Source organism: Elaeis guineensis, chromosome 11, assembly GCF_000442705.2.
Source record: "Elaeis guineensis isolate ETL-2024a chromosome 11, EG11, whole genome shotgun sequence".
NCBI classification, from domain to species: Eukaryota; Viridiplantae; Streptophyta; class Magnoliopsida; order Arecales; family Arecaceae; genus Elaeis; species Elaeis guineensis.
Genome location: NC_026003.2, coordinates 115,350,766 through 115,377,550, shown reverse-complemented (window position 1 = coordinate 115,377,550; position 26,785 = coordinate 115,350,766). Strand labels below are relative to the sequence as shown.

Genomic DNA, 26,785 nt, shown 5'->3' with positions numbered 1-26,785 from the left:
CCTCAATATGTATGGTATTTTTTGGTGAGTCTGGTGTTGTGGGAAAAATGTAGTGAAACAGCCCCAAAACTCTGCTTAGTTTCAAAGGAAGATGCATGATCTATTTTTAAATTTCTACCATATATATTATGAATTCCAGCTTCTGTTTCAAAATGCTATGCAGTTAAGCACCGCTCACATTCCAATTGAATGTAATGTGAGTTTGTTCAAGTAAAGCTTACTTTCCAGTTGAATACATACTGGATATTGGCTTAAATTGCCACTTACTTTCAATGTTTACTTTCATTTCAGTTGAACCAAGTTACTAGTTAACAGAATAGAAATTCCTCGCCTTCAGTAGCTTAATTTCTGCTTCAAGATATATTAGTTTATAGCAGCACACTCTAATTCTGCATCTTTATTATTTAGCAAGTGTTAAATTACTAGGATGGAAATTGTCGGGACTAAAATTGTGTTTATCAAAGTTTTTTTAACAGTTCGAAGGGATGCAAAACGGAATTGATTATTGGAAGAAATAAAGAACATTTGATAAAAAACAAATTAGTTCCAGGTTTTCTATTTCATCCAATGTTAAGTGAGAGGCAACCTTCGTTGACTTGAAAATATGCAGAAAGCTCCACCTTGGAAACCCACTTTTGCAAAAATTGCACATTGATTACATTAGGTGTTGCTGGTTGGACTTTGAAGACAATTTTAAGAGGACCTAACAGCATCATCTCAAATACACTAAACGGTAGCACTTCTCAAATCTTAGCAGATGAGAGCCATTATGTGTACATGCATGCTGACAGAGATTCAAGAACCCTTTAATGAAATATGATGTTCCAGTGTTGGTACATCTGCTCAACTTTTCATTGCATATTACTTTTTGCTAGCATGTGTCATGCATCATCTCAGTAACAAACCCATACAGCATCACACAATGATTCATGCGCTCTTTGTTCTTTGGACTTTCCTGTTGCTTCTCCTTGTCTTCAATCTAGCAATTCTGACGTAGTTTCAATGATCACCAGATTCCTTTTCACGACGGCCAGTTCCTGTACCAACCAGCCCAAGCCGAGACCAGCCCGCTGATCCCCAGTGTGACCGCATGGTTGCAGAAAGGATTGGGCTCTATATCTGCCAGAGCTATCACCAAGTCTGCTATGTTTGCTGCCACTGCCATCAACCTCATCACCCTGTCATCTCTGATCTTCCTCACTTGTTCCTTGTTCTCCGCAGCTTCAAGTTTCCTCTGCTCCACCAATCCCTTTTTAATCATAAGAAAGTCCATTATGATGAAGAAAACGTAGCCAAGAGCTTCTCCGAAAGCTGAGATGTAGCTCATCCTTCGAGCTAGATTAGCATCTATGACACCTATCCTTGACAGCCAAAGAAAGTGGTCGAAGAAGAAGTACACCATCTCACCAGCATTGGCAAACACGGCGAGGAAGCGGAAGAGAGGGGTGGAGCCCGGGTTCCGGCGGAGGGCATTGAAGCCGGTGAGGAAGCGACCGGTTCGAAAGGCTTTGCGGCTGAGGCCAGAGGCCACCTCCCAGTTCTTGGCTCTTTTAGCTATGTCTTGGTGAGTGGCTTCGACATGCCAGTGGACGAGCTTGGAGACATACTGGAAGGTCTTGACAAGCTTGTCGATGCCATCTCTCTTGGCAAGGAAGACGACGAGCTTGTCGACGGTGTCAGTCATAGCTTTAGGGAAGGAAGTGGAGATGATGGGCTACTGAAGGGAGAAGGGGAGTGGAATGAATCTATGGAGGCATATGAGCGCTCATGTGCACCACTAGAACTATGTTTGGATAAGTAGCTGCAGTTCATGGCTACAATGCTTTCCTGCTGGGACTAGAAATTTTTTTTTTTTTCCTGTTAGTGATAAGGATAGAGGAGAAGAGCTCTGTTTCCCTCCAAGTTTTTTTTTTTTTCCGTTGGTGATAAGGGTAGAGGAGAAGAGCTCTTTTTCCCTCCAAGAAAATTTTATGTGGTCTGATAACAGAGCTGTGGAAAATGTCTCGCGTCATCGTGGAGAAATTATGCCGTACACCTGGTGTACCATCTAAGCGGTACACCAGGTCGATGATATTTTACCACGCGCTCTCCACGTCGACCGTGGCAGGTGGGCCACAAACCCGCGTCTCAGCTCAATCCCGACCGTCGGATCCTGCAGAAGCGGATGGTGGTGAATGGACATCGACTTTTCCCGGAAAACGCGACATTTTACGTCGTTTCCGGCAATCTCGTCTCCTCTGCTATCTGAGGAACTTCCAACTTCCAAGATTCGTCCACACGCCAGGATTTCATTTTGAGAACAGACCAAATTTGTGCGAGTCCAAAAAGGAGCAGGATTCAGGTAATCTTAGGACAATTTTCTTGATTTTTTTCCCCCGATTTTACTGTCGTTATTTCAAGTATTTCTTCCAAGTGATCATTGGTGGCGTATTAACCGAATTAAGTCGTCAATAATGTTTCCTCTGCTCGATTCGTTAATCGAATTCTTGGTGTGTGTTTTTTTAAAAAAAAAAAAAAAATCTTTGCTATTCTATTGTTGAATATGTCTGTTAATTTCTTTAAACTTTCCAATCAATAGAAGGCGGTTTCGAGTTTCAGCTTTATATTTGGAAGGAAGGAAGCGATTTTTCAATTAGGTATTTTGAGCAGCTCGAGACACTAATTTTGGGCATCTTGTGATCTAACTCTTGGGCACATACATGTGGAGGATTTTTCTTGATCAAGAGTCATATGACTCATGCCTAGGAACTAGTTTGATTGCTAATCAATGTAGAAAAGCATGAGATGTAGTCCAAGAAGATGAATTGGAAATATTGACCATTTATATCTGTTTTGCGAGGATTCAATCACTGGCTTGTAATTTATCCAGTGCACTTCGAACCAAAGATTGCAGAATCGTCTTGAACCATGTAGTTTGATATGTATCTAACCGTCAGATTTGGGGCATATTGAACCATATGGATGGCAAACAGAGATGGTTCCTGTTGGAGAATACCCACCGACCGACCGACTGACGGCCGGAGGGACCGATCGACCGACTGACGATCGAACCGACCGACCGACCGACCTATTGACGGTCGGAGGGACCGACCGACCGACTGACAGTCGGAGCGACCGACCGACGGGCGCCATCACCGACCAATTAACGGTCCGCGACTGACTGAACCTAGAAGTCTGATGGCCGACTTACGTAAGGGTCGCCGACCAACGAAGGGGCCCGACGCCACTCAGCTGGCCACCGATCTTGGGTCGGTCGACTCCTCCGATCGTCGTACAGCCGCCAGAGCTTGTCAGTTCTGACAGCCGCATGCGGCACGGCCACCTAGGGGCATTGTCCCACCGAGGGCATTGTCAACCCTAGTGATTTGACAGCCTCACGGCGACATGACACTTTCACGGCGACTCTGACAATCTACAGTGAGTTGACAATTCCTCACTTGTCCGCGCCATTAATGACGGCGCCATACCGTGCTCCACTATATAAATCGGGGAAGGCAACAGTGCAAGGGATCTCTCTCTCCACTTCTCGACTTCTCGACTTCGAGACCATAGGCTCGCTCCTCTCTCCCTCTCTCCCTCGATTGAGCTCTCTGTCTTCATTTCACTGTTGCCCATTCACTTCTCTGACTTGACCGTCGGAGGGTCCCCGCCGGAGTCGCCTCCGGTCTGTGTGGACTTCCATTTTGCAGGCGCACGTTCCCCGACGATCAGACGACGAGGCGATTGGCCGCAACAGATTGGGGTGCCAGGAAGGAGGATACGATGACCAAGACAAGAGCCCAGCGATCGAGGATCACCGGGTCGGCGAGGCGCTCTTCCCGTCGGGAAGAGGCCTCCCCGCCACCGTCGGCGGTGGAGCCCAGCTCTCCACGCCCCGCGGTGACCACGAAGGCGCAGATCGCGGCCATCGTACGGCAGATGACCGTACTGACGGACGCGGTCAAAAGCCTCCAGCAGCAACCGGCGGCCCGTCCGATGCCCTCCAGGAGCAGCCGCCGACGACCACGAAGATCCCCGTCGCCTCCGCGCGAGCACCCTCAACAGCATTCCCACGGAGAGGAGGAGGGACGGCCACGGCGCGATGACCGACAGTCCCAGCGGCCCTCTCCTTCCCTGCTGGAACGGGCGAGGAAGGAGAAGCGACCACGAACGCCGTCTGCCTCCCTCTCGAAATCTTCCAAAGACTCCACTCCTGGGGTCTCCCAGCACCGGCGGGCGCACGACTACGAGCGCCGGTTCGAGGAAATCGACCGCTGGCTCGCACAGTTGCAGGTGGACGGCCAGAAGTCTTCGAACGACGTCGACTTCCAGACCGCCCAACCTCTCTCCCGACTAGTTCTCGACGAACCGATTTTCAGTCGGTTCAAGATGCCACACGTGGAGCCATACGACGGCTCCACCGACCCGATCGACCACCTTGAGAGCTACAAAGCTCTTATGACGATCCAAAGGGCAACCGACGCTCTTTTTTGCATCGACTTCCCCGCCACACTCCGCAAGGCTGCCAGGGCCTAGTACTCCGATCTTCGATCGGAAAGTATCCATTCCTTCGGACAGCTCGAGCACTCGTTCGTGGCCCACTTCAGCACCAGCCGGCAGCCGCCGCGAACGTCGGACAGCCTTTTCTCCCTCAAACAGGGGGGGAATGAGACGCTCCGACACTTCGTGGCACGATTCAACACGGCCACGCTTGAGGTCCGGGACCTCAACGAAGACATGGCTATCTCAGCCATGAAGCGGGGGCTGAGGGCATCCCGATTCACCTACTCTCTGGACAAGACCCTCCCCCGAACGTACGCCGAGCTACTGGAGCACGCATACAAGTACATGCGCACGGACGAAGGGGCTTCCGACCGACACTTAGCCGAGCCCAGAGACCCGAAGGAGAAGCGGAGGAAGGGTCGGGAACCCGCCGAACCCAGCAGGCCTCCTACCGATAGTCGGGTCTCGCCACCCCGACGAATCCAAAAGTCACCCCGGCAACAGACTCTGAGGCCGGCATGCCCCAGGTATGATTCCTACACTCCTCTCTCCGCTCCTCGTGCGCAGATTCTAATGGAGATCGAGGGGAAAGAATACCTGCGACGGCCTCCGCCTCTGAAGGCAAAAGGCCTCGACCGCCGGAAGTACTGCCGATTTCACCGAGGCCACGGCCACAACACCGAGCAGTGCATCCAGCTGAAGGATGTGATCGAAGCTCTCATCCGCCAGGGGTATCTCGGTAAATTTCGGAAGGGTCCGCCGACCCAACCAGTTGCCGATCGACGACCCCAGCCGACTGAAGAAGCGGCGACTAATCAGCCGACGGCCGGAGTCATCAACATGATCTCCAAGCGGCTGGGCCCGGGGACGTCTGCGGGAGGGGAGCCGACGAAAAAGCAGCGTCCGGACGACGTAATCACTTTTACGGAGGAAGATATTCGGGGCATCCAAACTCCCCACGACGATGCTGTTGTTGTTTCGGCTACAATAGCAAATTATGATGTAAAAAGAATTTTTGTTGATAATGGAAGTTCGACGAATGTTTTGTTTTACTCGACCTTCTCCCGGATGCATCTGTCAACCGACCGACTCAAGAGGGTCTCCATGCCCTTGATCGGCTTTGCCGGGGACGCTGTCACGATGGAAGGAGAAATTACCCTGCCTGTGACGGCCGGCACCGAACCACGGCAAAGCACGGTCCACCTAACTTTTGCGGTCGTCCAAGTACCTTCGGCCTACAACGCCATACTTGGACGACCCGGACTGAACGCCCTCAAGGCGATCGTCTCGACGTACCATCTTCTCGTTCGGTTCCCGACCAAAAATGGGGTCGGAGAGATGCGCGGGGATCAACAGCTCGCCCGACGATACTTCCAGATCTCCGCTCAAAACGACGAGTCGAAGGGCTCCCTGACGATCAATAAACTGGACCAACGGGAGGAGGAAGAACGAGGATCGCCGGCCGAGCAGCTCGTGGCGCTCCCGATAGCGAAAAATCCTGACCGGAAGGTTTGGGTCGGGTCTCAATTGCCCGACCCCGAACGACGACGACTGACGGAGCTGCTGACGGCCAATGCCGACATATTTGCTTGGTCGGCAGCAGATATGTCGGGCATCCCCTCAGAAACAATAACCCACCGACTCAACATCGACCCGACGATGAGGCCGGTGAGGCAGAAGAAAAGGTCCTTCGCTCCAGAGAGGCAGAGGGCCATCGACGAAGAAGTGGACAAGCTACTCGAAGCGGGCTTCATCCGAGAATCCACGTATCCCGATTGGCTCGCCAATGTTGTCATGGTCAAAAAAGCCAATGGAAAATGGAGGATCTGCATCGACTATACCGACCTAAACCGAGCCTGCCCAAAGGATAGCTTTCCACTTCCAAAGGTCGACCAGCTGGTGGACGCGACGTCCGAATTTTGACTGCTCAGCTTCATGGACGCCTTCGTCAGATACAACCAGATCCGGATGGCGCCCGAAGACGAGGAGCACACTGCCTTCGTGACTCCCAAGGGCCTCTACTGTTATCGGGTGATGCCCTTCGGACTGAAGAACACCGGCGCCACCTACCAGCGACTTGTCAATAAGGTCTTTAAAGATCAGATCGGGCGCAACATGGAGGTGTACGTGGACGACATGCTGGTGAAAAGTGCACAGATCCCGGATCATGTTCAGGATCTCGAGGAGACCTTCCGCACCCTGCAACGACATCGAATGAAGCTCAACCCGACCAAGTGCGCTTTTGGGGTGACCTCAGGAAAGTTTCTCGAATTCCTCATTTCTCAGAGAGGGATTGAGGCCAACCCTGAGAAAATAAAGACGATCCTCGACATGCGTTATCCGAACACCAAGAAGGAGGTCCAACAGCTGAACGGAAAAATCGTCGCTCTTAGCCGGTTCATTTCTCGATCAGCTGAAAGGTGCCTCCCATTTTTCAAAACTTTGCGCAAGGCAAATGGTTTTTCTTGGTCGGATGAGTGCCAACAGGCCTTCGAAGACCTGAAGAAGTACTTGGCTTCCCCGTCGCTGCTCGTGAAGCCGCAAGTCGGGGAGACCTTGTATCTCTACTTGGCCACATCTTCTGAGGCGGTCAGTTCGGTGCTCGTCCGAGAAAACGAGAACCGAACCCATCAGCCTATCTACTACACCAGCAAGGTGCTCCACGGCGCCGAAGCCAGATATTCGGAGATGGAAAAGATGATTTTCACCCTGACCATCTCCGCACAACGACTCCGTCCATACTTCCAGGCTCATGCCATAGTGGTGCTCACCAACCAGCCCCTGAGGACGATATTGCACCGACCGGATACATCTGGACGACTGGCAAAGTGGGCGATGAAGCTCAGCGAGTTCGACATTCAGTACCGACCGCGGCCTGCCTTGAAGGCTCAGGTCTTGACCGACTTCATCGCCGAGTGCCCGACAACCGACCAAGGGTCGGGAGCTGCGGACCTGGGACGAGACACGATCTCCGAGCCAGACCCGGTCTCTACCTGGGTACTGCACATCGACGGAGCTTCAAATGCTCAGGGGAGCGGGGCCGGACTCCTGCTCACGAATTCGGATGGGGTGGTCACCGAGTACGCCCTCCGATTCGACTTCTAGGTCTCCAACAACCAAGCCGAATACGAAGCACTCCTCGCTGGCTTGAGGATGGCAAGGGAACTGGGCGTCGACAGCCTCCGGGCATTCTCCGATTCTCAGCTGATCGTGGGGCAGGTCAAGGGCGAATTCGAGGCACGAGATCCGACCATGGTCAAATACCTTCAGAAAGTGAAGGACCTCGTGGCACGCCTCGGGTATTTTGAAATTTCCCACATCCCTAGATCGGAGAACGCCCGCGCCGACGCACTCTCCAGACTGACGACTTCGGCCTTCGACTCTTTGGGTCGGACGTTCGTGGAGAACCTCGAGCAGTCGAGCATCGATCGGGTCGAAGAAGTACAGCAGCTAACGGTCGAACCAAGCTGGATGGACCCGATCGTTCGGTATCTGACCGATGGGATCGGCCTCGAGGATCCCGCGCAGGCCAATCGGCTCCGATGGTCGGCCTCCCAATACGTAATTATGGACGACCGACTCTACAAGAGGTCGTTCTCCCTCCCCTTGCTCAGATGTTTGGGACCGACCGACGCGACTACGCTCTCCGAGAGGTGCACGAAGGAATTTGCTGGAATCACTTGGGGGGCAAGTCCCTGGCCTACAAAGTCCTGCGACAAGGTTACTACTGGCCCACCATGAGGAAGGACGCGGTCGAGTTGGTTCGGAGGTGCGAACCTTGTCAGAAGTACGCCAACATTCAACACCAACCGGCCAGCCAAATCGCTCCTATTGTTGCTCCATGGCCCTTCGCTCAGTGGGGGGTCGACATTCTCGGTCCTTTTCCTCCAGCGTCGGGTCAGAGAAAGTTCATAGTCGTCGCCATCGACTACTTCACCAAATGGGTGGAGGTCGAGCCCCCGGCGCAGATTACCGAGCGGAAGATGGAGGACTTTATCCAGAAATCCATCATCTTCAGGTTCGGATTGCCGCATACCATTATCACCGACAATGGACGGTAATTCGACAATCAGGACTTCAGAGACTTCTGCGCCAGGTTCCACATCACGCACCGACTGACTTCAGTCGGGCACCCACAGTCCAACGACGAAGTCGAGGTGACCAACCGGACCCTACTCCATGGACTCAAGACCCGACTAAACGAAGCCAAAGGCCTCTGGATCGACGAACTAGGCTCCGTTCTGTGGGCTTACCGAACGACCCCCCGCGTTCCGACCGGGGAGTCGCCCTTCAGCTTGGCCTATGGAACGGAGGCCATGATCCCGCTCGAGATTGGACTGCCGTCCTCAAGGGTCGAGCAGCATCAAGAGCCGGACAACTCCGATTGTCGAAGAGCCGACCTAGACCTCCTCCCCGAACTGCGAAACGAGGCTCAAATCCGTATGGCTTCATACCGACAGAAGGTTGCTCGGTATTACAACGCCAAAGTCAGACCAAAACTTTTCAGGCCTGGTGACTTAGTCCTGAGGAAGGTAGAGGTCTCGAAGCCCCTGGACCAAGGGAAGTTGGCTTCGAACTGGGAAGGGCCCTACAAGGTAGCAGACACCTATGGTCCGAGAGCCTACCGACTGGAGACCCTTGAAGGGAAACCCATCCCCCGAACGTGGACCGCCGACAACCTGAAGTTGTATTACCAATGAACTTTGTACTTGTCCAGTTGGAATACAAATCCGGTTTGAGATCTCGGAGTTTTAACTCTTCGACTAACGATCGGTGCTCACCAAGGCCAAGCCCCGACATACCGACTTGGACTTGGTATCCGCCTGAAACCGACGACCTTATCATCGGTAACGCATCGGACTCTTACAAGGACCGATGCATTTATATTGATGGGAGTCAACACTCCTTCGACGGTCGATGATACATCGGACTCTTACAAGGACCGATGCATCTATATTGACGGGAGTCAACACTCCTTCGACGGTCGACGATACATCGGACTCTCACAAGGACCGATGCATCCATATGGACGGGAGTTACACTCCTTCAACCTTCGACGACACATCGGACTCTTACGAGGACCGATGCATCTACATTGACGGGAGTTAACACTCCTTCTACGGTCGAACTTTCGGGCCAGACCATCGGCTAACACGCCGATCGGGCCCCGACCAAAGAAAGGCGAAACGCCTGCGCGACCGACGTCGCGACTCCCGACCGAGCTACGGCCGATCGAAGGATATTCGGCTTGCCACCGTCTATCGCACAATGCGACCTCAGTCGTATTTATGATTCACCGACCGGGCTACGGTCGATCGAAAGATATTCGGCTTACCACCGTATATCGCGAGGCGCAGTAAGTATACCCGACACAAGGGTATCGGGGTTCGACTTATCGGTGCTCCCTCGATCGAATGCGTCAGACGACATTCGACTGAACGCATAAGAGGGCTCCCGACTCAACAGACGCGCCCGACTGACGACCTTGATTATCAAAGGCCGATCCAAAGTCGGGACTTACTCTATCTTCGTGGCGGCACGAGTTGCCGAACGTCCTAACCGACCTATATGAGTTAGCGACTTACATGAGTCAGCGACTTACGAAGACATTGAACAATACACAAGAAGAAGACCGAGCAGAGGAAAAAGTAAAGGAAGTTTTCATTCAAAGACAAAGGGAAGTTTACAAAGTCGGGTCGAAGCCCGATTACAAGTATTCCAAAAAAGAAAAAGACAAAAGAAACCAAAGTCGGCAAGGCCCGATCATCCTTCTGAGTCGATCTCCTAGACCGACGGAGGATCGGGGATGACCGGTGTGTCGACCACGATCGGTGCTGGATCGATGGTCGAAGCATGACCGTCGGTCGACGGGGGACTGGCAGTCGGTGCCACTTGCTCCTGGACGGCTTCCTCCGCCACGACGATGCCTCCCGATGGCTGGTCGGCTATCTCCTCGGTGGCTTGCTCCTCGGCCCCCGGTGGGACGATGCTGCTGAGGTCCAGCTCCGGGTACAAGGCCTGGACCGCATCCCGACCGTCCTCGTACCCCACCCGGTACGAGGCGAAGCCCGACTCCAACATCTCCTCCCGAAACTGGTCGGTGGCACGGAAGTCGTCCACCGCCCGGCTGGCCGACTCCTTCGCCGACCTTGCCTCTTCTTCCGCCCGGCCTAGCGAGTCCTTTGCCGACTCTGCCTCTGCCTTCGCTATGTCGGCATCGGCCTGGGCGATCGACAGGTCCTCCTCGGCTTTGGCAAGCTTCTCCAAGCTGACCCGAAGCTGCTCGCGCTCGCCTTCAAGTTCGGCGGCGACGCCATCACGCTCGCGCCGCAGACGATGCACGGTCCGGCCCTTGCGTTTGGCTTCCTTCTTGGCCGACCTTAGCTCGGACCCGAGCCGGGAGACTTCGTCCACCAACTTAGCCTCCCGGTCGGCCGACTGCTTTAGGTGGTCGACCAACATTGCTCGGTCGGCTTCGGCCGCCGCCGACCTTTCCTTCCAAGCCGCCCAGACGTTCCCGAATCTCCGGTACCCAGCTTCGAGCTCCGACATGGTGTAGATCAACTGCCGATGCAAGCGTTTCGTCAGGAACACATAGTGAGAAAAATTCTAAGGAAAAGGAAGGCGAAACAAGGCTTACCTCGACCATGGTCGGGTAGAACAATGACAGCATCTCGGTCACTTGCCGAGACCTCAACGACTCCACGTCGGTCGGGAGGAGGATCCCCTGGCACAGCCTCCTCGCCAAGTTGTGGTCGGCCAACGCCGACGCCCCCTCGGAGAACTGTGCGTTCGGCGGCACAGTGCGGCTCTCCGACCTTGTTTCGTCCGCAGGGTCCATCGGGGCCTTCCCTCGATCGGCCGCCCCGACCGACGGAACCGACAGCGAGGGGATGCTCGAGGTTGAACCGGCACCCCCCGTTGCGGCCACAGACGCCGCCGGATAGTGTTCGGTTTCCCGAACGTCATCCGGCTCCACCGCCGCCGGTGAGGCCGCCGATGTTCCTTCGGCCGCTTCTTCCACCGGCCTCTCCTCCGTACGCGCTGCCGGAGCCGCGAGCGCTATGACGGGCTCCGATTGGTCGGTCGTCGATGCTTCGACGGTCGGCACCGCTGGAGTAGGCTTCTTCGGAGGACGCGAAGGTCCTGCCCCCGATGCCGGCCTCTTCCTTGATGCAAACTGTCGGATCTCGGCATCGGTTGGCCGCATCCTTGGAGGTGTCCCTGCGATACCGACAGATATGTTAATCGAAGAGCCGGACCAAGGGCCGGATGAAAAGAAGACCGGGGGATCGGACGATACCTAGTCGGGGGACCAAGCTCAGGCCGGCGTCATAGAGAGCTTGTTCGGTAACAAGCTCCCTCTGCTTCGGGACTGACATATCTTTAAGTCGGTGGAAGTCCTCCCGGTCGTCCGCCTCCACCCGGCTGTTGTCATTTGCTTCGGTTCGGGGCGCGCCCCAGTGTGAAGGGAAGCCCCAAGAAGAAGGAGAGGAGACGAAGAAAAACTGGTTCTTCCACCCATGAATGGACGATGGAAGACCAGTGATAAAAGAAAGGCCCTTCCGGGGGTTGAAGAGCCACCACCCTCGGGCTTTAGGATGGGGTCGGAGCACAAAGAATGTCCGGAAGAGCGAGATACGAGGGTTGGTCGGTAAAAGCTGACACAACAGCGCGAAGCTGATTATCAGTCGGACAGAGTTCGGCGCCAATTGCGCCGGACAAAGCCCGTAATAATTCAGCAGATTCCGGACGAACTCCGGAATCGGGAGCCGAAGACCCGCGCGAAGGTCTTCGACATACAACGCCAGTTGGCCGGGCGGAGGGTTGTTAACCCGACCGCCGGCCCCTGGGGCGGATAGTTGAAACTGCTCCGGGATGCAATACTGCTCCCGAAGCCGATCAACGTTCGACCCCGAAAGCGAGGAAACCTCAACTTCCGGAGTCGATCGGGAGTCGTCGGTCGGATTTTCCGACCGAGCTCCCCGAGTCGGATTTCCGGCCATTACACCAGAACCGAACAAGAAGAGGAAGAAGCGAAGAGGAAGAAGAAGCGAAGAGGAAGAAGAAGAAGAGGAGGGGAAGACCACGAACCGGCACTGAACCCTTCCAAAAGCAGGAGGAAAGGCTCTGCCCGCGACGACTGAGAAATCGCCCGGACAGAGTTTCTGCAGCAAAATGTCAACAATGGAGTCCTGGGTCCGGATGGTCCTATATATATAGGGCCGTCCGACGGCCGAGATGTCTCCGCGCCGACCGAAGCCTCACGGAGTGCGACACGTGGCGGCTTCCGGGTGGCCTGATGATTCGGCGCGCCCATCCCAGGACGGCCGCACCGCCCTCATTAACCGCAAGGGGCGCCGGCCCAACCACCTCCGACACGTGGCAAGCGGGGCCGCGGTTCCGCATTAAGGCGCCTGCGCCGATTCGCGTTCCCGATGGGACGCCTGACAGTGCACCACGACGGTAGCGTTCCCCAGAAGGCGCTGGATATCCGGTCGACTGACACTGGATCGTCCGGCACCCGACCTCCTGACGCCGACGTGACGTCTGACAAAGACAAGACGGGACGTCTGACACCTGACGCCGACGCGACATTTGACACCGACTAGACGTCTGACGCCAGCAAATCGCTCGGCATTCATGAGACGCCTGACATCGTATCAACCCACGGTACGGTCGGAATTTGGCATACGATGAATCCACTCCTGTTCGCCCAGAGTTGCTGCCCAAATAAAAGCATCGGCCAGCTCACCATCCGACTCAGGAGTGGAGGGGGGCAACTGTTGGGGAATACCCACCGACCGACCTACTGACGGCCGGAGGGACCGACCGACCGACTGACGGTCGGACCGACCGACCGACTGACGGCCGGAGGGACCGACCGACCGACTGACAGCCGGAGCGACCGACCGACGGGCGCCATCACCGGCCAATTAACGGCCCGCGACCGACTGAACCTAGAAGTCTGATGGCCGACTTACGTAAGGGTCGCCAACCAACGAAGGGGCCCGACACCACTCAGCTGGTCACCGACCTTGGGTCGGTCGACTCCTCCGATCGCCGTACAGCCGCCAGAGCTTGTCAGTTCTGACAACCGCATGCGGCACGGTCACCTAGGGGCATTATCCCGTCGAGGGCATTGTCAACCCTAGTGATTTGACAGCCCCACGGCGACATGACACTTTCACGATGACTCTGACAATCTACAGTGAGTTGACAATTTCTCACTTGTCCGTGCCATTAATGACGGCGTCATACCGTGCTCCACTATATAAATCGGGAAAGGCAACAGTGCAAGGGATCTCTCTCTCCACTTCTCGACTTCGAGACCACAGGCTCGCTCCTCTCTCCCTCTCTCCCTCGATTGAGCTCTCTGTCTTCATTTCACTGTTGCCCATTCACCTCTCTGACTTGACCGTCGGAGGATCCCCGTCGGAGCCGCCTCCGGTCTGTGTGGACTTCCATTTTGCAGGCGCACGTTCTCCGACGATCAGATGATGAGATGATTGGCCGCAACAGTTTCAACATTTTTAATGAGAAATCAGCAAGGTGAAGAGAGAGAAAGAAAGAGACAAAAGGAGGTTTTGTGGGGGGGAGGGGGGGGGGGTGACCACCGGAGAGCCGCAGAAGCCTCCAAGGAAGGAGGGGCTCTGTTGGATATCCAAAAATGCATGCATTTCATAATCTAGGATGGCATAAAATAAAAAGAGTGAGACTGTAAATCACTAATTTTTGTAAAAGGTTCTGTTGGCTTTGTTATTGAAAAATACTGGCTTTCTCAAGCAAAATGATCCAAATTGAGCTCAACCATTCAATAAAAATATAGAATTAGGAACCCTATTAAATATTGATCAAAGATGGACAGGATATAATTTGACCCACTCCATTGAAAATTCTGGAGGCTGAGTCTGATTAATCTGCAAAGTAGATTTCATCATACAATCAAGGTTGTGTACACTAATTAGGTTTATTAGTAAACCCTCTTTAACCTAGCCTGCTCAAGTTGCACTGCTAGCTTTAGGTAGGAGAATATATACGCTTAAGGGTAGAAAATGAATTGAGAGCAAGGAGTAGAACATCTACACAAACTTGGGTTCAGTAAGTAAAGTGTTAGTTTTAGAAGGGAATACTTTGGTAGCAAACTTTTGAGCAAGATAATGATAATATGCCATCACCATAGTTTAAACTCTAGATCTCTCCCAGTCCCCAGAAGCCAAGCCTTTAGGAAAAGATGCCACCTCGGATAAGGCTCACAGGCCTTTGGTGGCAATTTTTGCTCCACACATGCACCATCAAAGATCCCAGGGATATATGTAATCTAAAAAGTGACAGAGAATAGACAGGATCAATATATTGTGCATTGTCTTTGGGAAATGTCGTAGAAACTTTGGATATTTGTGCTAGTGGAAATGATGCTGAGAATCTGAGATCATATGGTAGGCGAAGATTTTTGGTTAATCATCTTGAATGCGTGAGTACATGAAAATCTAAGAACATCAAGTAAAGTCATTGCGTCAATGACAATGATTTGGGTTTGAATTTCATTTTCATTCAATGTTGGTTGGATTTTTCGCCAGTCTTAGATCTTAAAAATAAATTTATCTGACAAGGGCATATAAAATAATGTACCCTCAAATTTTATCTGACCAAACGAATATTTATTATATATTTTAAAAGTAAAATTATTTGCTATTGGATAGCCTTCCAATAATTTTTTTATTTTATCATATAAGATGTCCACCTTAAATATATATCATTTGCATATCTTTTATAGAATTATTGCGGCCTTTTTTTAAGAAAAAAATAAGAGAGCTAATAATTTTTAAAAATATTTTTTTGCGTGTATATCCTCCTAAACATTCAAATTTAAGTGAATATTCTTTCAAAATTGATATTTGTATGTATACCCTCATAAAATACTTATTTTGTATGTATATCTTTCTTTTTTTTATTTTTTTACATATATACCCACGTTATTTAACATCGTTAAAAAATTAATGGTTTAAAATTTAAATAACTAAAGTATCCTTATGGGTAGATGTGCAAAAAAAATTTATAAGGGTATTTATATAAATTACAATTTCATGAGGGTATTCATGCAAATTTGAATGTTTAGAAGAATATACACGTAAAAAAATCTAATTTAATTTTTATATATTTCATCTATATAGATTCAGGTCCTCTTACTCTAAAATATAGTAATATATTATATAATATATCAATATGATGATGGTATTATATAATATTTTATATATTAAAATATTATATTATATTTTATTTTTATGCAAGATGAGACGATTGTATCCATCTTATAACAACATGATGTATCTTATACACTTCACAAAGATATTTTTGATTAAAATTTTTAAAATAAAATATAATAAGATGATAAATTTTTATTATTATATAACATCTAAATCCAAGGTTATGTCCATTTTATGCAAATGTACAAGCTATTCATTTAATAACAGGTTTAGATACTTTTTTTAGAAGCATATTATTATACATTAGAAGAAACATGGATGGTTACGATCTGTTTATTTTTTAGATAAAATAATTTTGATCTATTATTTATAAAAAGATCATTTTATTCATATAAATTAATAAATTAAGTAAATTTATTATTTTAGTTATATATGTTAATTTTTTTCTAATAGAATAAGAAAAGAAGTAACAAATCAAGAGAGGTATATTTATGTTAATAATTTTTTTTTACATGTATATTCTTTCAAATATTTAAATTTATATGAATATTTTCATAAAATTATTATTTATATATATCTTTATAATTTTTTTTTATATCTATCTATAAGAATAATTTAATCATTTTAATTTTAAATCATTAATTTTTAATGGTGTTAGATGATATGGATTTACATATGCAAAAAAAATATTTTATGATGACATACATACAGATGTTAATTTTAAAAAAATAATTATATAAATTTAAATATTTAAAAAAATATATATGTAAAATTTTTTCTTTAAAATGCTGTAGAAAAAAATGTGAATCACAAGTAATTTTTTTTTATATAATTAGACAGTTACATTAGTCTAGTATAAATGTAGTCTAAAAGATCAAAATATAAAATGCCATGCAATGTTGTTGGATATTTGTTATCTTGATGCCTCCAGTGTAGTTGGCTACGAACAAAGCAATCCAATCTCATCTCTAGCACTGTTTGCTTCTCGGGCTTCTCGGGCAATAACTTTCGATAGGCTAGCTCACGCCATAGCTCATAATTTTTTGTTTTTGCCCCCTCTTTTGTTTAAATGAATATAAAAATTAATTTGTTTAAGACACATGGATAGAAAGAAAGTTTTTTTTGGTAAAATAGAAAGAAGAAGTTTAAAAAGGAAAATAAAAAACGAAAAGAACAGGAAACTCGGGCGGGGCGGTGAAAAGACCGCCAAGAGGCGTGCAAGGAGAGGTTCCTCCACCCTGGACGCTCTGCTCCTCTTATCGACTGTACCGTAAAACCCTGTGACGTCCCGCTCTCCTCTCCACCGTTATTCTTTCCTCCATCGCTAGGGTTTGATTTCGAGCTCGCATCGGTGCTTCCATTCGAGGAAAACGTAGGGCCTTCTCCGGCTATGGACGCCCAGAGAGCTCTTCTCGATGAACTCATGGGGGCAGGTAATTCCTGTCGATCGACCTATTGGCCTAGCTTCTTTGATCGATTTATCTATTCTTTGCGGTGTTTGCAGCTCGAAATCTCACGGAGGAGGAGAAGAAAGGGTACAAGGAGATCCGCTGGGATGATAGGGAGGTATGTGGTTCATTCATGGTTCGATTCTGCCCGTACGATCTTTTTGTCAACACGAAGAGCGATCTTGGTAAGCTTTTGATCTGTTCCTTCTTTGGTTTCTTGTCCAAATTGTTTTGCGAGTTCTTATGCTTGGGTTCTTTGTCAGGACCTTGCCCTAAAATCCATGATCTGAAGCTCAAAGAGAGGTAAATATACTTACGCTACCAACTTCCCTGAATTAAAATTGTTTTTGAAAAACACCTTGAATTAAATTTGTGGAATAACTTTTTCCAGGGTCAGTGTCTCCGCTTCTTCTTTTTTTTTTATGATTTTTATACCTATTTATGACTTGGTGTTTTTCCTTTACTGGAACTTTATTATCCAATTTTTTAATTGGTTGTGTAGAATGTTTTTTGTTATTGAATATTAGTACTGGATCTTTTATGCGATTCAACATTACTTGTAATTTCATATTTTTCCATGATTTTGGCTTGGCCTGGCAACTTGTGGAATGAATTTTTCTTGATTGTTGGGGCATGGTGATTGGTGGATGACTAGTACCTGCTTTTGCTATTAGTTAGTTTATGACTAGAAGAATTCTTTTGAAGATTGCTGCTTTACATGTGTCATGTAGGAGGGAACATTAATATGGTTTACTGGCGTGCTATGCTAAATATGACATTTGGAGTTCCATGGCTATTGCATTGTTTTTCCTTTGAGGTAACTGGTCTAAAGCTTTCTGATCAGATCATTGCACGGAACCATATAAGGGAATCTTATTCCTTATTCTGGGCTTTATGCATGTTTTTCCATCTTTCCATAAGTGTTACCATGACTCTTGATCCATCATTTTTAATCATAGTTTAGTTTGGCCCTTTAGGCATGAAGTTCACTGTGAGTGCTGAATTTGTCAAAATTGAGCTTTTGAACCGACATCTTTTGGAAGTTTAATATACTATGCAGGTTCTGTGGGCATATCTCGATGACATCAGCCGCATGAGCATAATGGAATGAACTGATGTTACATGTATTTATAAATAGATATGTTTGTGAAAGCATGGTAAATGAGTGGAAAGAATTGCTTGTTCTTAATTTTCTAGACATATAATCTTGTCCTTGCCTCGTGTCTTTCTCATCATAACATTTTAGGAAAGTTAGTCTCATTATTTTTTAATGTATGTTTTTTTATTGTTTCCACTTTTTTGAACCTTAAATATTTTAAATAAACTGTACCATATAAAATGATCCACGTCTAGATATTTAATTCGCTGTAATGATTTCTATGCATACCAATAGGAAGTAAAAAGCACAAATGTGAGTGAAAGAGAAGATGAACTAGCTTGAGGTCATTGTTGTATAAAGGAGTTTTTTCACACAGCTAGCAATCAACTACCAGTAGTTTGCAACATGACAAACATGTAAATTCATCTCCTTAAATCGTAATCCATGAAGAATGCTTTTTTGCTTAGTGTAGAATAGATCGAAAAAATGAAATGGCAACTTTCATAAGTATGCCCTGATGGTGTGAACTCTGATTTGGGGAAGCAAAGGTTTTTGGCATCCAAGGCAGCGTCTAAAGGAAACACATCATGACTTATTATCATGAATGAAGAGTGTTCCTTGGAGATAGCATGTAGAATAGCACCTTTTCATACTTAGGAACAAGCATTTTGCTCTCATATCAGATGTAATTGGTGTTGGAGAACACTTTGCAGGTTGAATATATAGTACTTGAAGGGTGGCAAAATTGTTGATCTAAGTATTCTTATTAGTGTTTATGATAATGAGGAGGACGGTCGATGTAGCTTGACATACATGAGCAATGCTTATTGATAGAAATAACAGATAGGAGGGGAGGAAAGAAAACATAGACTGATAAAAGAGACCAAGTAATTGCTCAGCAGTTTAGAACTATTTAAATTGATGATAAAGTTGTTTATTATTATTCTTGTATGCACCACTCACAGGTCTTAAGGAAATAATTATAGGTAGTGGTTGGATGAAGTGGAAGTATCATTGCATGGATTCCCACAGGAAGAGAGGGTGTTCCTTGGAAGACTATATGGCTATGTAGGAGAAGATAGCAAGAGATATGAAAGATCACGTGGAGGGATCTATTTTGGAACTAAAATGAGATGGGATTTAACTCGATTTTTAGTGTACATGACTTAATAGTGAGAAATAGATATGTTTATGAATTGGGCTTTTCAACAATAGTGTGAATTCTTTACAAACTGATTATTTTCTTCTTAGTGGAAAGGAACAAACTATATGCATTAAATTTATTGGGATCATATGACATCAATCATAGCGTAGTATCCATGGACATGTATAAGAACAAAGGAGCAAAGAAGCATAATAAATGCTTAGTTGTCAAGCCCAGGCAGCTGAATGCAGGAGACTAGCCTATCACTGTGTTAGTTCCCTAGGTGCTTAGAGAGAAGGATAGGCGATGGAGTTGGTACAAAATGACTATTTATTCTTTGATTTAACTATTTGCTGCTTTTTCATGACAAATATGATCAATTAAAAACACTTCTCAAATATGTTTTAGTTTGTTAGAAGTAATAGTATATGTCATCGTTGTCTCTTTGACATATTTATTGTTTGATTTAACTATTTGCTGCTTTTGCATGACAAATGTGCTCAATTAAAATCACTTTTCAGATATGTTTGAGTTTGTTAGAAGTAATAGTGTGTGTCATTGTTGTCTGTTTGACATGTGGTAGGGCTTGCTAAGTTTCCATAATTATCCATTTTGTTGAAGGTTGGAGAATGTTTGGGGCTATTGTAGCTGCTAATTTTAATACATATTTGAGTTAGTTTAATTTTTCAATATGATGTTTTCTCAGGGTTCAGTGGAAAGTATCTAATTATTTATTAGCTTATCTATCATTTTTTAGAAGAAATATTAGAAGAAAATACATATACTCTACATATTTGTATACATTTTTATGTGCATATGATTATGCACATACTATATTACAAATATGTGCATATGCATATATATGGTTATATGCTTATACATAATGCTTACCAATATATGTACATATCTATGTCTATGTTTGTATGTACATATGTACAATGGTCGAGCTATGGCTTGCATAGGGATTAGGGAATCTATGCCTGGTATATTGCCTATATGCATAGGCAATCACCTATAACAATAATGACATGGCAAAGTATAGCAAATTCCCCAGAACCAATGTTGTTGGAGCACCCTTTTTTTTTTTTGACATATTGGATACCTTGACACTTGGGAAATTTAATGATATTTTCTTGAAACTTCACACCATAAAATCATATTGTTTTTGTTACATGGCTACTTTTGGCTCTTCTATATGATATTATCAAGTTCAACGTAACAATTCACAACTATTTTATCAAGTTGATGAACCATTATCCATTATATACATTAGAGGTAAGATCTAGTCCTGTCCCCTTTTCTAATTTAAGATATTCCTATGTCTGATTTGTCTATGCTTGGACCTTGATGCTTGCATCATTTGTCTAAGAACGATTGATTATTACCAGATGAAAGTAACATAGAAGAAGCTGCAAATGTGTTAAAAATGCTAGCACCATAAAACTAATTGGTTAGAGTTTAGGTGATCAATAGAAAACTCATACAACCGAGGAATTGAAAAATGCAACTTCTAGTGATAATAAGGTGAAATAATATGGCATTTTCTAGGAATAATATAATTAAAAATAAAATATATGATGAAAATTTACTTTATTTTAGGTTGATACCCACCTATAACATTTTTAAATTTTGTGGCAAATGAGAAAATTTTTATATCATTTTCCATATTTTTCTTAATTTTTGGCCAAATTAATGGCTAGAAATGAATGAAGGAACTTGTGAGTGCAAGAGGTCTCCAGCATCAAGGATCTCAATGAGGGCTAGCTGGATTTGGGTTGAGCCTGCTTCCTTCCCTTTCTTCTCTTTCTCCCCCCCTCTCTCTCTCTAAACTTGATGTTAGTCCTATGAATCAAGGCAAGATAAAATAGAGCAACTAGGGTCCATGGCTTTCTCAAAACAAAGGGATCCAATAGTCTTGGCTGGTACTGGCCAAATCAACCATGGTACCAGCTTGTCTCGCCAATTCCAAGGAGGATGCCCTACATGACACCAAAATTGATGTCCCACAATGGGCCATGTGCCATCCTCACTATGGAACATTATGGTGCCGACAATATTGGTTGGCAGGGTTCATCGTGTGGGTTTGCACCACCCTTGCGGAGCATATTGTATCATACTGTTACCAAATCAAGACTTGGTATGAGGGGTGTATCAAGTCTTGGTATGCTAAACTGACCCCCAACTGGCTGTACCAATAATGTACTAAAATGGTATTGGTATGAGTTCGGTACTGAGATGGTGAACTATGCCGGCTGGTATTGGAGTATGTGCAATAAGATCATTGTTATATAGAGAGGTTTTTTGCAAGTTTCTTGATGTTGATAATACGTAGAGGTAGAGGAAGATCCATATACAACACTGAAGAAACATGCAGAGGCTTCAAGAAATGGTCTGATCAAGAATTTATGTATATGTAAGGATTCAAAATTAAATGACATTCAGTTGAAGGTACAAGTGAGCAAGATGAGTGGTCAGGAGATGAGAGTTATAGTATCGATGCATATGATAAGAACAAGAAGGATATCTAAGGAATGTATACTAAGAAATGGCTAAGAGTTGCATTTGCTAAGAAGCTAAGTGGTAAACCCAATTAGGGTGGTACATGCAATGATAATTAATGAGGCCTTCCTAAGGCGGGGTGCAAATTTAGGTTGGAGGAGTAGAAAATAAGGGGGACACCAAATGGAACATGGATGGAGTTGTGAGAAATAGTGAAAGAATTTGGAAGAGCTTGTGTTAATGGCAATTTTTTTTTTTTTTTTTTAAAGGAATGGTTGGTGTAGGACTTATGAAGTGTGCTCCTCAAATAATTGGGTAAGGCCTATGAAGCATGAATAGGGAAAAGTAGGATGCAATATGACTGGTATATTGATAATAAAAATAATATTTACAAATATGTAAGGCATTGACAAAGCAAAATTGGGTATTGAATAACAAAGCCCACAATGTATAAAATAACATGAACACCATAAACTCTAGCATTAGTCCCCTACCATGTCAGTTAAAAGGTGAACTTCATCAGAAAAGAAAAGAGAAATCTTTGCTTTTTTCTGGAAGCAATTGGAAAGTATTCCAGCATAGTTGAGAGGTATTGAGAGCCCTTTTTTAAATTTTAGTTAATGGGATACTTAAGTTTAGTCTTCAACACTTAGCTTAGCTGTATCCAACAAGTTTTGGCATTTGATACATATCATATACGAATTTGACGTGCACTTTGCAATATCTGTGTATACTAGGATAAGGCTTAGTGGTTGTGATTACAAGCAATCCTACCTTCTTTGCAAGTATTTGATCTTTAAGTTGAATTACGTTGGTGGGATGCCATGTAAAGTGGGACTTATATTCGACTAAGATAAACCAATATTGGTGGGTTGAAATGTTGATTCTTTTTTTTTTTTTTTTTTAGAGGAAAAGATTGAAACATCGATTCAAAATGTATCCTGGTTGTGTTTGATGTTGGTGGAACTAGTATGCGACATCAAGAGATTGTTGCTTGAGAGCAGTAAATTATGCAATATATCATTAGTTCTCTTAAGAGCTGAGGTGTTTTTGATATTGTCAATCTGGTGTCAGATTTCATTCAAAACTGTCATGAAAATGACTGTTGGTACGCCATGTGCACCAAAATCAATATGTCTATTTCTAAAACTCATGGGGAAGCAAGTGAGATATGTGCATTCTCAGACCATTCCTTTTGTAACATGAGGCACATGATGATGAACGAGATGCTGAAATAAATGCATGGATTTGTAAAAATACCCTCATCACATGGTTTTGGAAGTGGAGATGAAATGAATTTGTTTGTCATTGCTAGAATGCAACATTCCTTGAGCTTGATGAGATGATTTAACAAAAAGTACTTTATTTCACATTGGGTAGAGGAATAGGGGTGAAGGTGGTATGGATAATATCCATTTAAATCTATTTTTGTATCCGAATTAATAAGGATATGGATAGAAATTTAAGGATCCGACTAATATCTGTATATATCCATATCCATCAAAGAAAAATAGATATGAATATGGATAGATAACTATCTGATCCATATCTGAATATCCGAATCTACCTATAATCCTATATAATTTGTTTAGTACTTGTTGGGATATATCGGCCGACCCCTATACGCCGACTTATCCTCGGAACGGTCTGACCGACGCCCGACTCTACCCACCGGATGGACAGACGACTCCGACAATGACTGCCGACGATATCCGATCGAAGGTATGCCAGCCAAACAGACCAATACTATTTTCAACCGGCCGGACGGCCAAACCTATATCACCGACCCACTGTCGGGGGTGGCGGCCGACGTCCGACTTCCACAAGGCACCAGATCAGCCGACGGTATTTTCGAGTCATCACCCGACGTCCTGGCAGCTGAATACCGACATATAGTCTGTTAGTCCGTCCAAACGCCGTACAACCGCTATGGGCTGTTGTCCTGTCAAGGACATGCTGTACGACCGCCATGGGGCATTGTCCTGCTAAGGACATGGATTAATTTCAATGACTTGACAATCCATGACGATTTGACAGCCTCCGACGATTTGACAACTCTCCAGTTGTCTACACCATTGATGGTGGGACCATACCGCATTCTACTATAAAACGGGATAAGGCAACAGTGTTGGTAAGCTCTCTCCCTCTCGCTGAGTCTCCTGGTTTTTTCACTGTTGCCTAGTCTCCTCTCTGACTTGAGCGTCGGAGGGTCTCCATCGGAGGCATCTCCGGTTAGTGAGGACTTTCCTTGCAGGTGCGCGTCCCCGACGATCAGGCGACGAGGGGATTGGCCGCAACAGTACTTATTAATTTTTAAGGAATATACAACCATATAAACATGCTATTAACTTGATTTATCATCTATTTAGTAATATCTTTGATTTTGTAGTCATAAAGTTTAATTATCCAACTTATATCTGCAGTTATATCCATACTTTTAGTATGCGAATTGTATTCATATTCGTTTAAAACAAAAATGGATATGAATTTTTGCATCCGAATAATATCCGTATCCGTATTTGTATTCGTCAGATAAAATGAATATGGATATGGATATGTTGGTATCTATGGTTTCAATCCTATGGAGGAATCATGGTGTGGTTAGTCATTGCCCATGAGCAACAAGATATCACGGCACTTTGTAGGTGAGATCACATGGAGGTTCACATGGAGAGTAGCCAAGAGGTGTGTTAGACATTACTGGTATTACTTGTGGCAATTGGTGATTCTTGTGCTTCTGAATAGGTTTGCAAGCATAAACCAAGTAGTGTAGATCAAGTCTGAGCTATGTCAATTAGCTAGTTCATATATTGATTTTCTAAGAGCATGTTGGAGGACTTGATATTTGGATATTTAGTTTCCTTGTTGTATTTGGTGTCGCAAGCAGGTAAATATTTATTTAGACATTAGCAAAGTATCAAACATGATGTGACAGGACATGGGGATGTTTAATGAATCCATAATACATATGTTGATATCAACAAGTTAACCAATTTATGAACATGATGATAAGAATTTTTTAACTAGTGGAGTCTGAATTATGTTTGTTATTTGTGTAGTGCATCCATTGATCAATTATGTTATTTACTATGATTCCCACAAAATGAAACAGCAACCATCGTGGACGTGCATTTGACTAACATCTTTTCACTTGGAGAGTTCATCAGGCATGCTATTGTTCAATTAAACTTTGGTTGTAATTTAGAGATAGGTGGGTTTGGCTAGACCAGTGTATTTTACTCATGGAAAGACAGGAAAATTTGGCATTTGAGTGGAAAGAGAAAATTTTAAAAGGATAATGTAATAAAGTAAGACATTTAGACTCTTGATGGGGAAGGCATAAGCTTAAGGTTTGAAATGTGAGAAAAATAATGTCAAAAAAAAAAAAAGCAGCAAACAAAGGATGGGTGTTAGGTCCAGACTCGACTAAGATAATTTTTATGGTCACGCATTCCAAATGCCAAGTGTGTGTTGTGCATAAAGTTTAGTGATTGGTGTACAGTATCATACCATAAGATTTGCCTCACATGCCATGTAAGAAGATAGGGAGGGATTGTTTCTTCATGATTATCTGGTTCAAAGTCGATCGAAACCCAACATGTATGCCACCAATTTAAGTTGTAATTGAAAGATTGGAATGTGCACTCATTTAAGTTCTAAATTAAAGGATTGAAATGTAAACTTTTTTTTGTTAAGTTCTTTTATTGTGATTCGACATAAGATAAATAGAATCACGTTCTGCAGGATTTGAACCTACGACATCGGGTTTTGGAGACCCGCGTTCTACCGAACTAAACTAAGAGTGCTTTCTTATTTCAGGAGATACGACTGTAGTGTAAAGAAAAGGTTTTTTAACCCCCAAATATATCTTGCATACGTATAGCAAGCAAAAATGAAAGATTATGTCCAATTTCAATCGATCTTAATTAATCCCTCGTTATTGCCCATAAGAGAAGTAATAGGTAGGGATGACAGGATTTGAACCCATGATATTTTGTACCCAAAACAAACGCACTACCAAGTTGCGCTACATCCCTTTTTAAAATTCTTGTACAGTGTCATTGTACAAAATCCCTGTCTTGTTTTCCACATTATTATTTTCTCCTCTATCTATATACAATTTTTTTGTCATTTCTTCTTTTTGGTTTCATATAATAAAATTATTTTATACATCTGAAACCTAACGTATAAAAAAAATAAAAATTTATCTTATCGGCGTATCGTATAAAAAAAAGAATAAAAATTTATCTTATCGGAAATGCTCAAGAAGAAGGGGTCATCTTTTTCTTTCTTTTTTAGGGACAGGAAAATCTCATCTCATCTATCGGTTCATTGTACATATCTATTTTAGTTAGGAATTCCGTGTAAAGTAAAAAAAAATACAAATGATCTTGAACTACAACATCTGACCATACATATATGTATTACAATAAAAGAGGATTTTCAATACGAGATATAAAAACATATCTCTCTGTGGCACCTGTGCTAACTACTCTATGGTTTGGGTCTTTAGCAGGTCTATTGATAGAAATTAATTGTTTGTTCCAAGATGCCTTGTCATTCCCTTTTTTTTTTTCATTCTAGTTATTAATATACGAAGAAATGAAAAAAATTAGGGATACAATTCTACGTGACATGACTAAAATTTCTCCCCTTCTTTTTTTTTTTTTTCAGTTCTTTAGAATAGGAGGAGGATAGGAAGGAAAGAAAAAAGAAAAAGTGTATTGAACCTCGACAAAAATCTGGTGAATCTAAGATCGAATTTTGGGGAATAGAAATGGAAATGTGTATCCAGATCTAGGGCAGAATCCACGAAATCATAGCATAGAAAGAAGATACTTAAATGAAATATTGGGATTTAAGATAGGAATAATCGATAGTTAGAAAGAAATTATATTACTTAATT

The 26,785-nt window shown here is 44.9% G+C and overlaps 2 protein-coding genes and 1 non-coding gene across 11 annotated transcripts in view; 1 reads left to right on the top strand and 2 right to left on the bottom strand.

The window, feature by feature from the left end:
• Positions 1 to 591: 591 nt before the first annotated feature.
• Positions 592 to 1,820, bottom strand: LOC140852643 (peroxisomal membrane protein 11-4-like). The gene has a single exon (XM_073246179.1). The coding sequence runs from the start codon at positions 1,682 to 1,684 to the stop codon at positions 1,022 to 1,024; it is 663 nt and encodes a 220-aa protein (XP_073102280.1). The 5' UTR covers positions 1,685 to 1,820; the 3' UTR covers positions 592 to 1,021.
• Positions 1,821 to 2,221: 401 nt separating this feature from the next.
• The window catches only part of LOC105054009 (uncharacterized), a 29,178-nt gene continuing 4,614 nt past the window's right edge, over positions 2,222 to 26,785 (top strand). For 5 of the 9 annotated variants that reach the window (XR_012135535.1, XR_012135534.1, XR_012135533.1 and 2 more), the window contains exons 1-3: positions 16,772 to 17,122; positions 17,194 to 17,322; positions 17,401 to 17,440. Coding sequence is in view for 4 of the 9 variants with exons in the window: in XM_073246178.1 (XP_073102279.1) it covers positions 17,080 to 17,122; positions 17,194 to 17,322; positions 17,401 to 17,440 (212 nt within the window). In the remaining 5 variants the exon portion in view is untranslated. Of the gene's footprint in view, positions 2,342 to 16,771; positions 17,123 to 17,193; positions 17,323 to 17,400; positions 17,441 to 26,785 lie in introns of those variants that run through there. The other 4 variants (XR_012135532.1, XR_012135531.1, XM_073246176.1 and 1 more) reach the window with 2 other exon arrangements.
• On the bottom strand, positions 25,612 to 25,685 carry TRNAW-CCA (transfer RNA tryptophan (anticodon CCA)). Its single transcript has one exon. It is a non-coding gene; the product is annotated as a tRNA-Trp (tRNA).

What these genes read in the sequence shown, in the direction of transcription:
- LOC140852643 (XM_073246179.1), bottom strand. Translation starts at nt 1,684, where the DNA reads ATGACTGACACCGTCGACAAGCTCGTCGTCTTCCTTGCCAAGAGAGAT.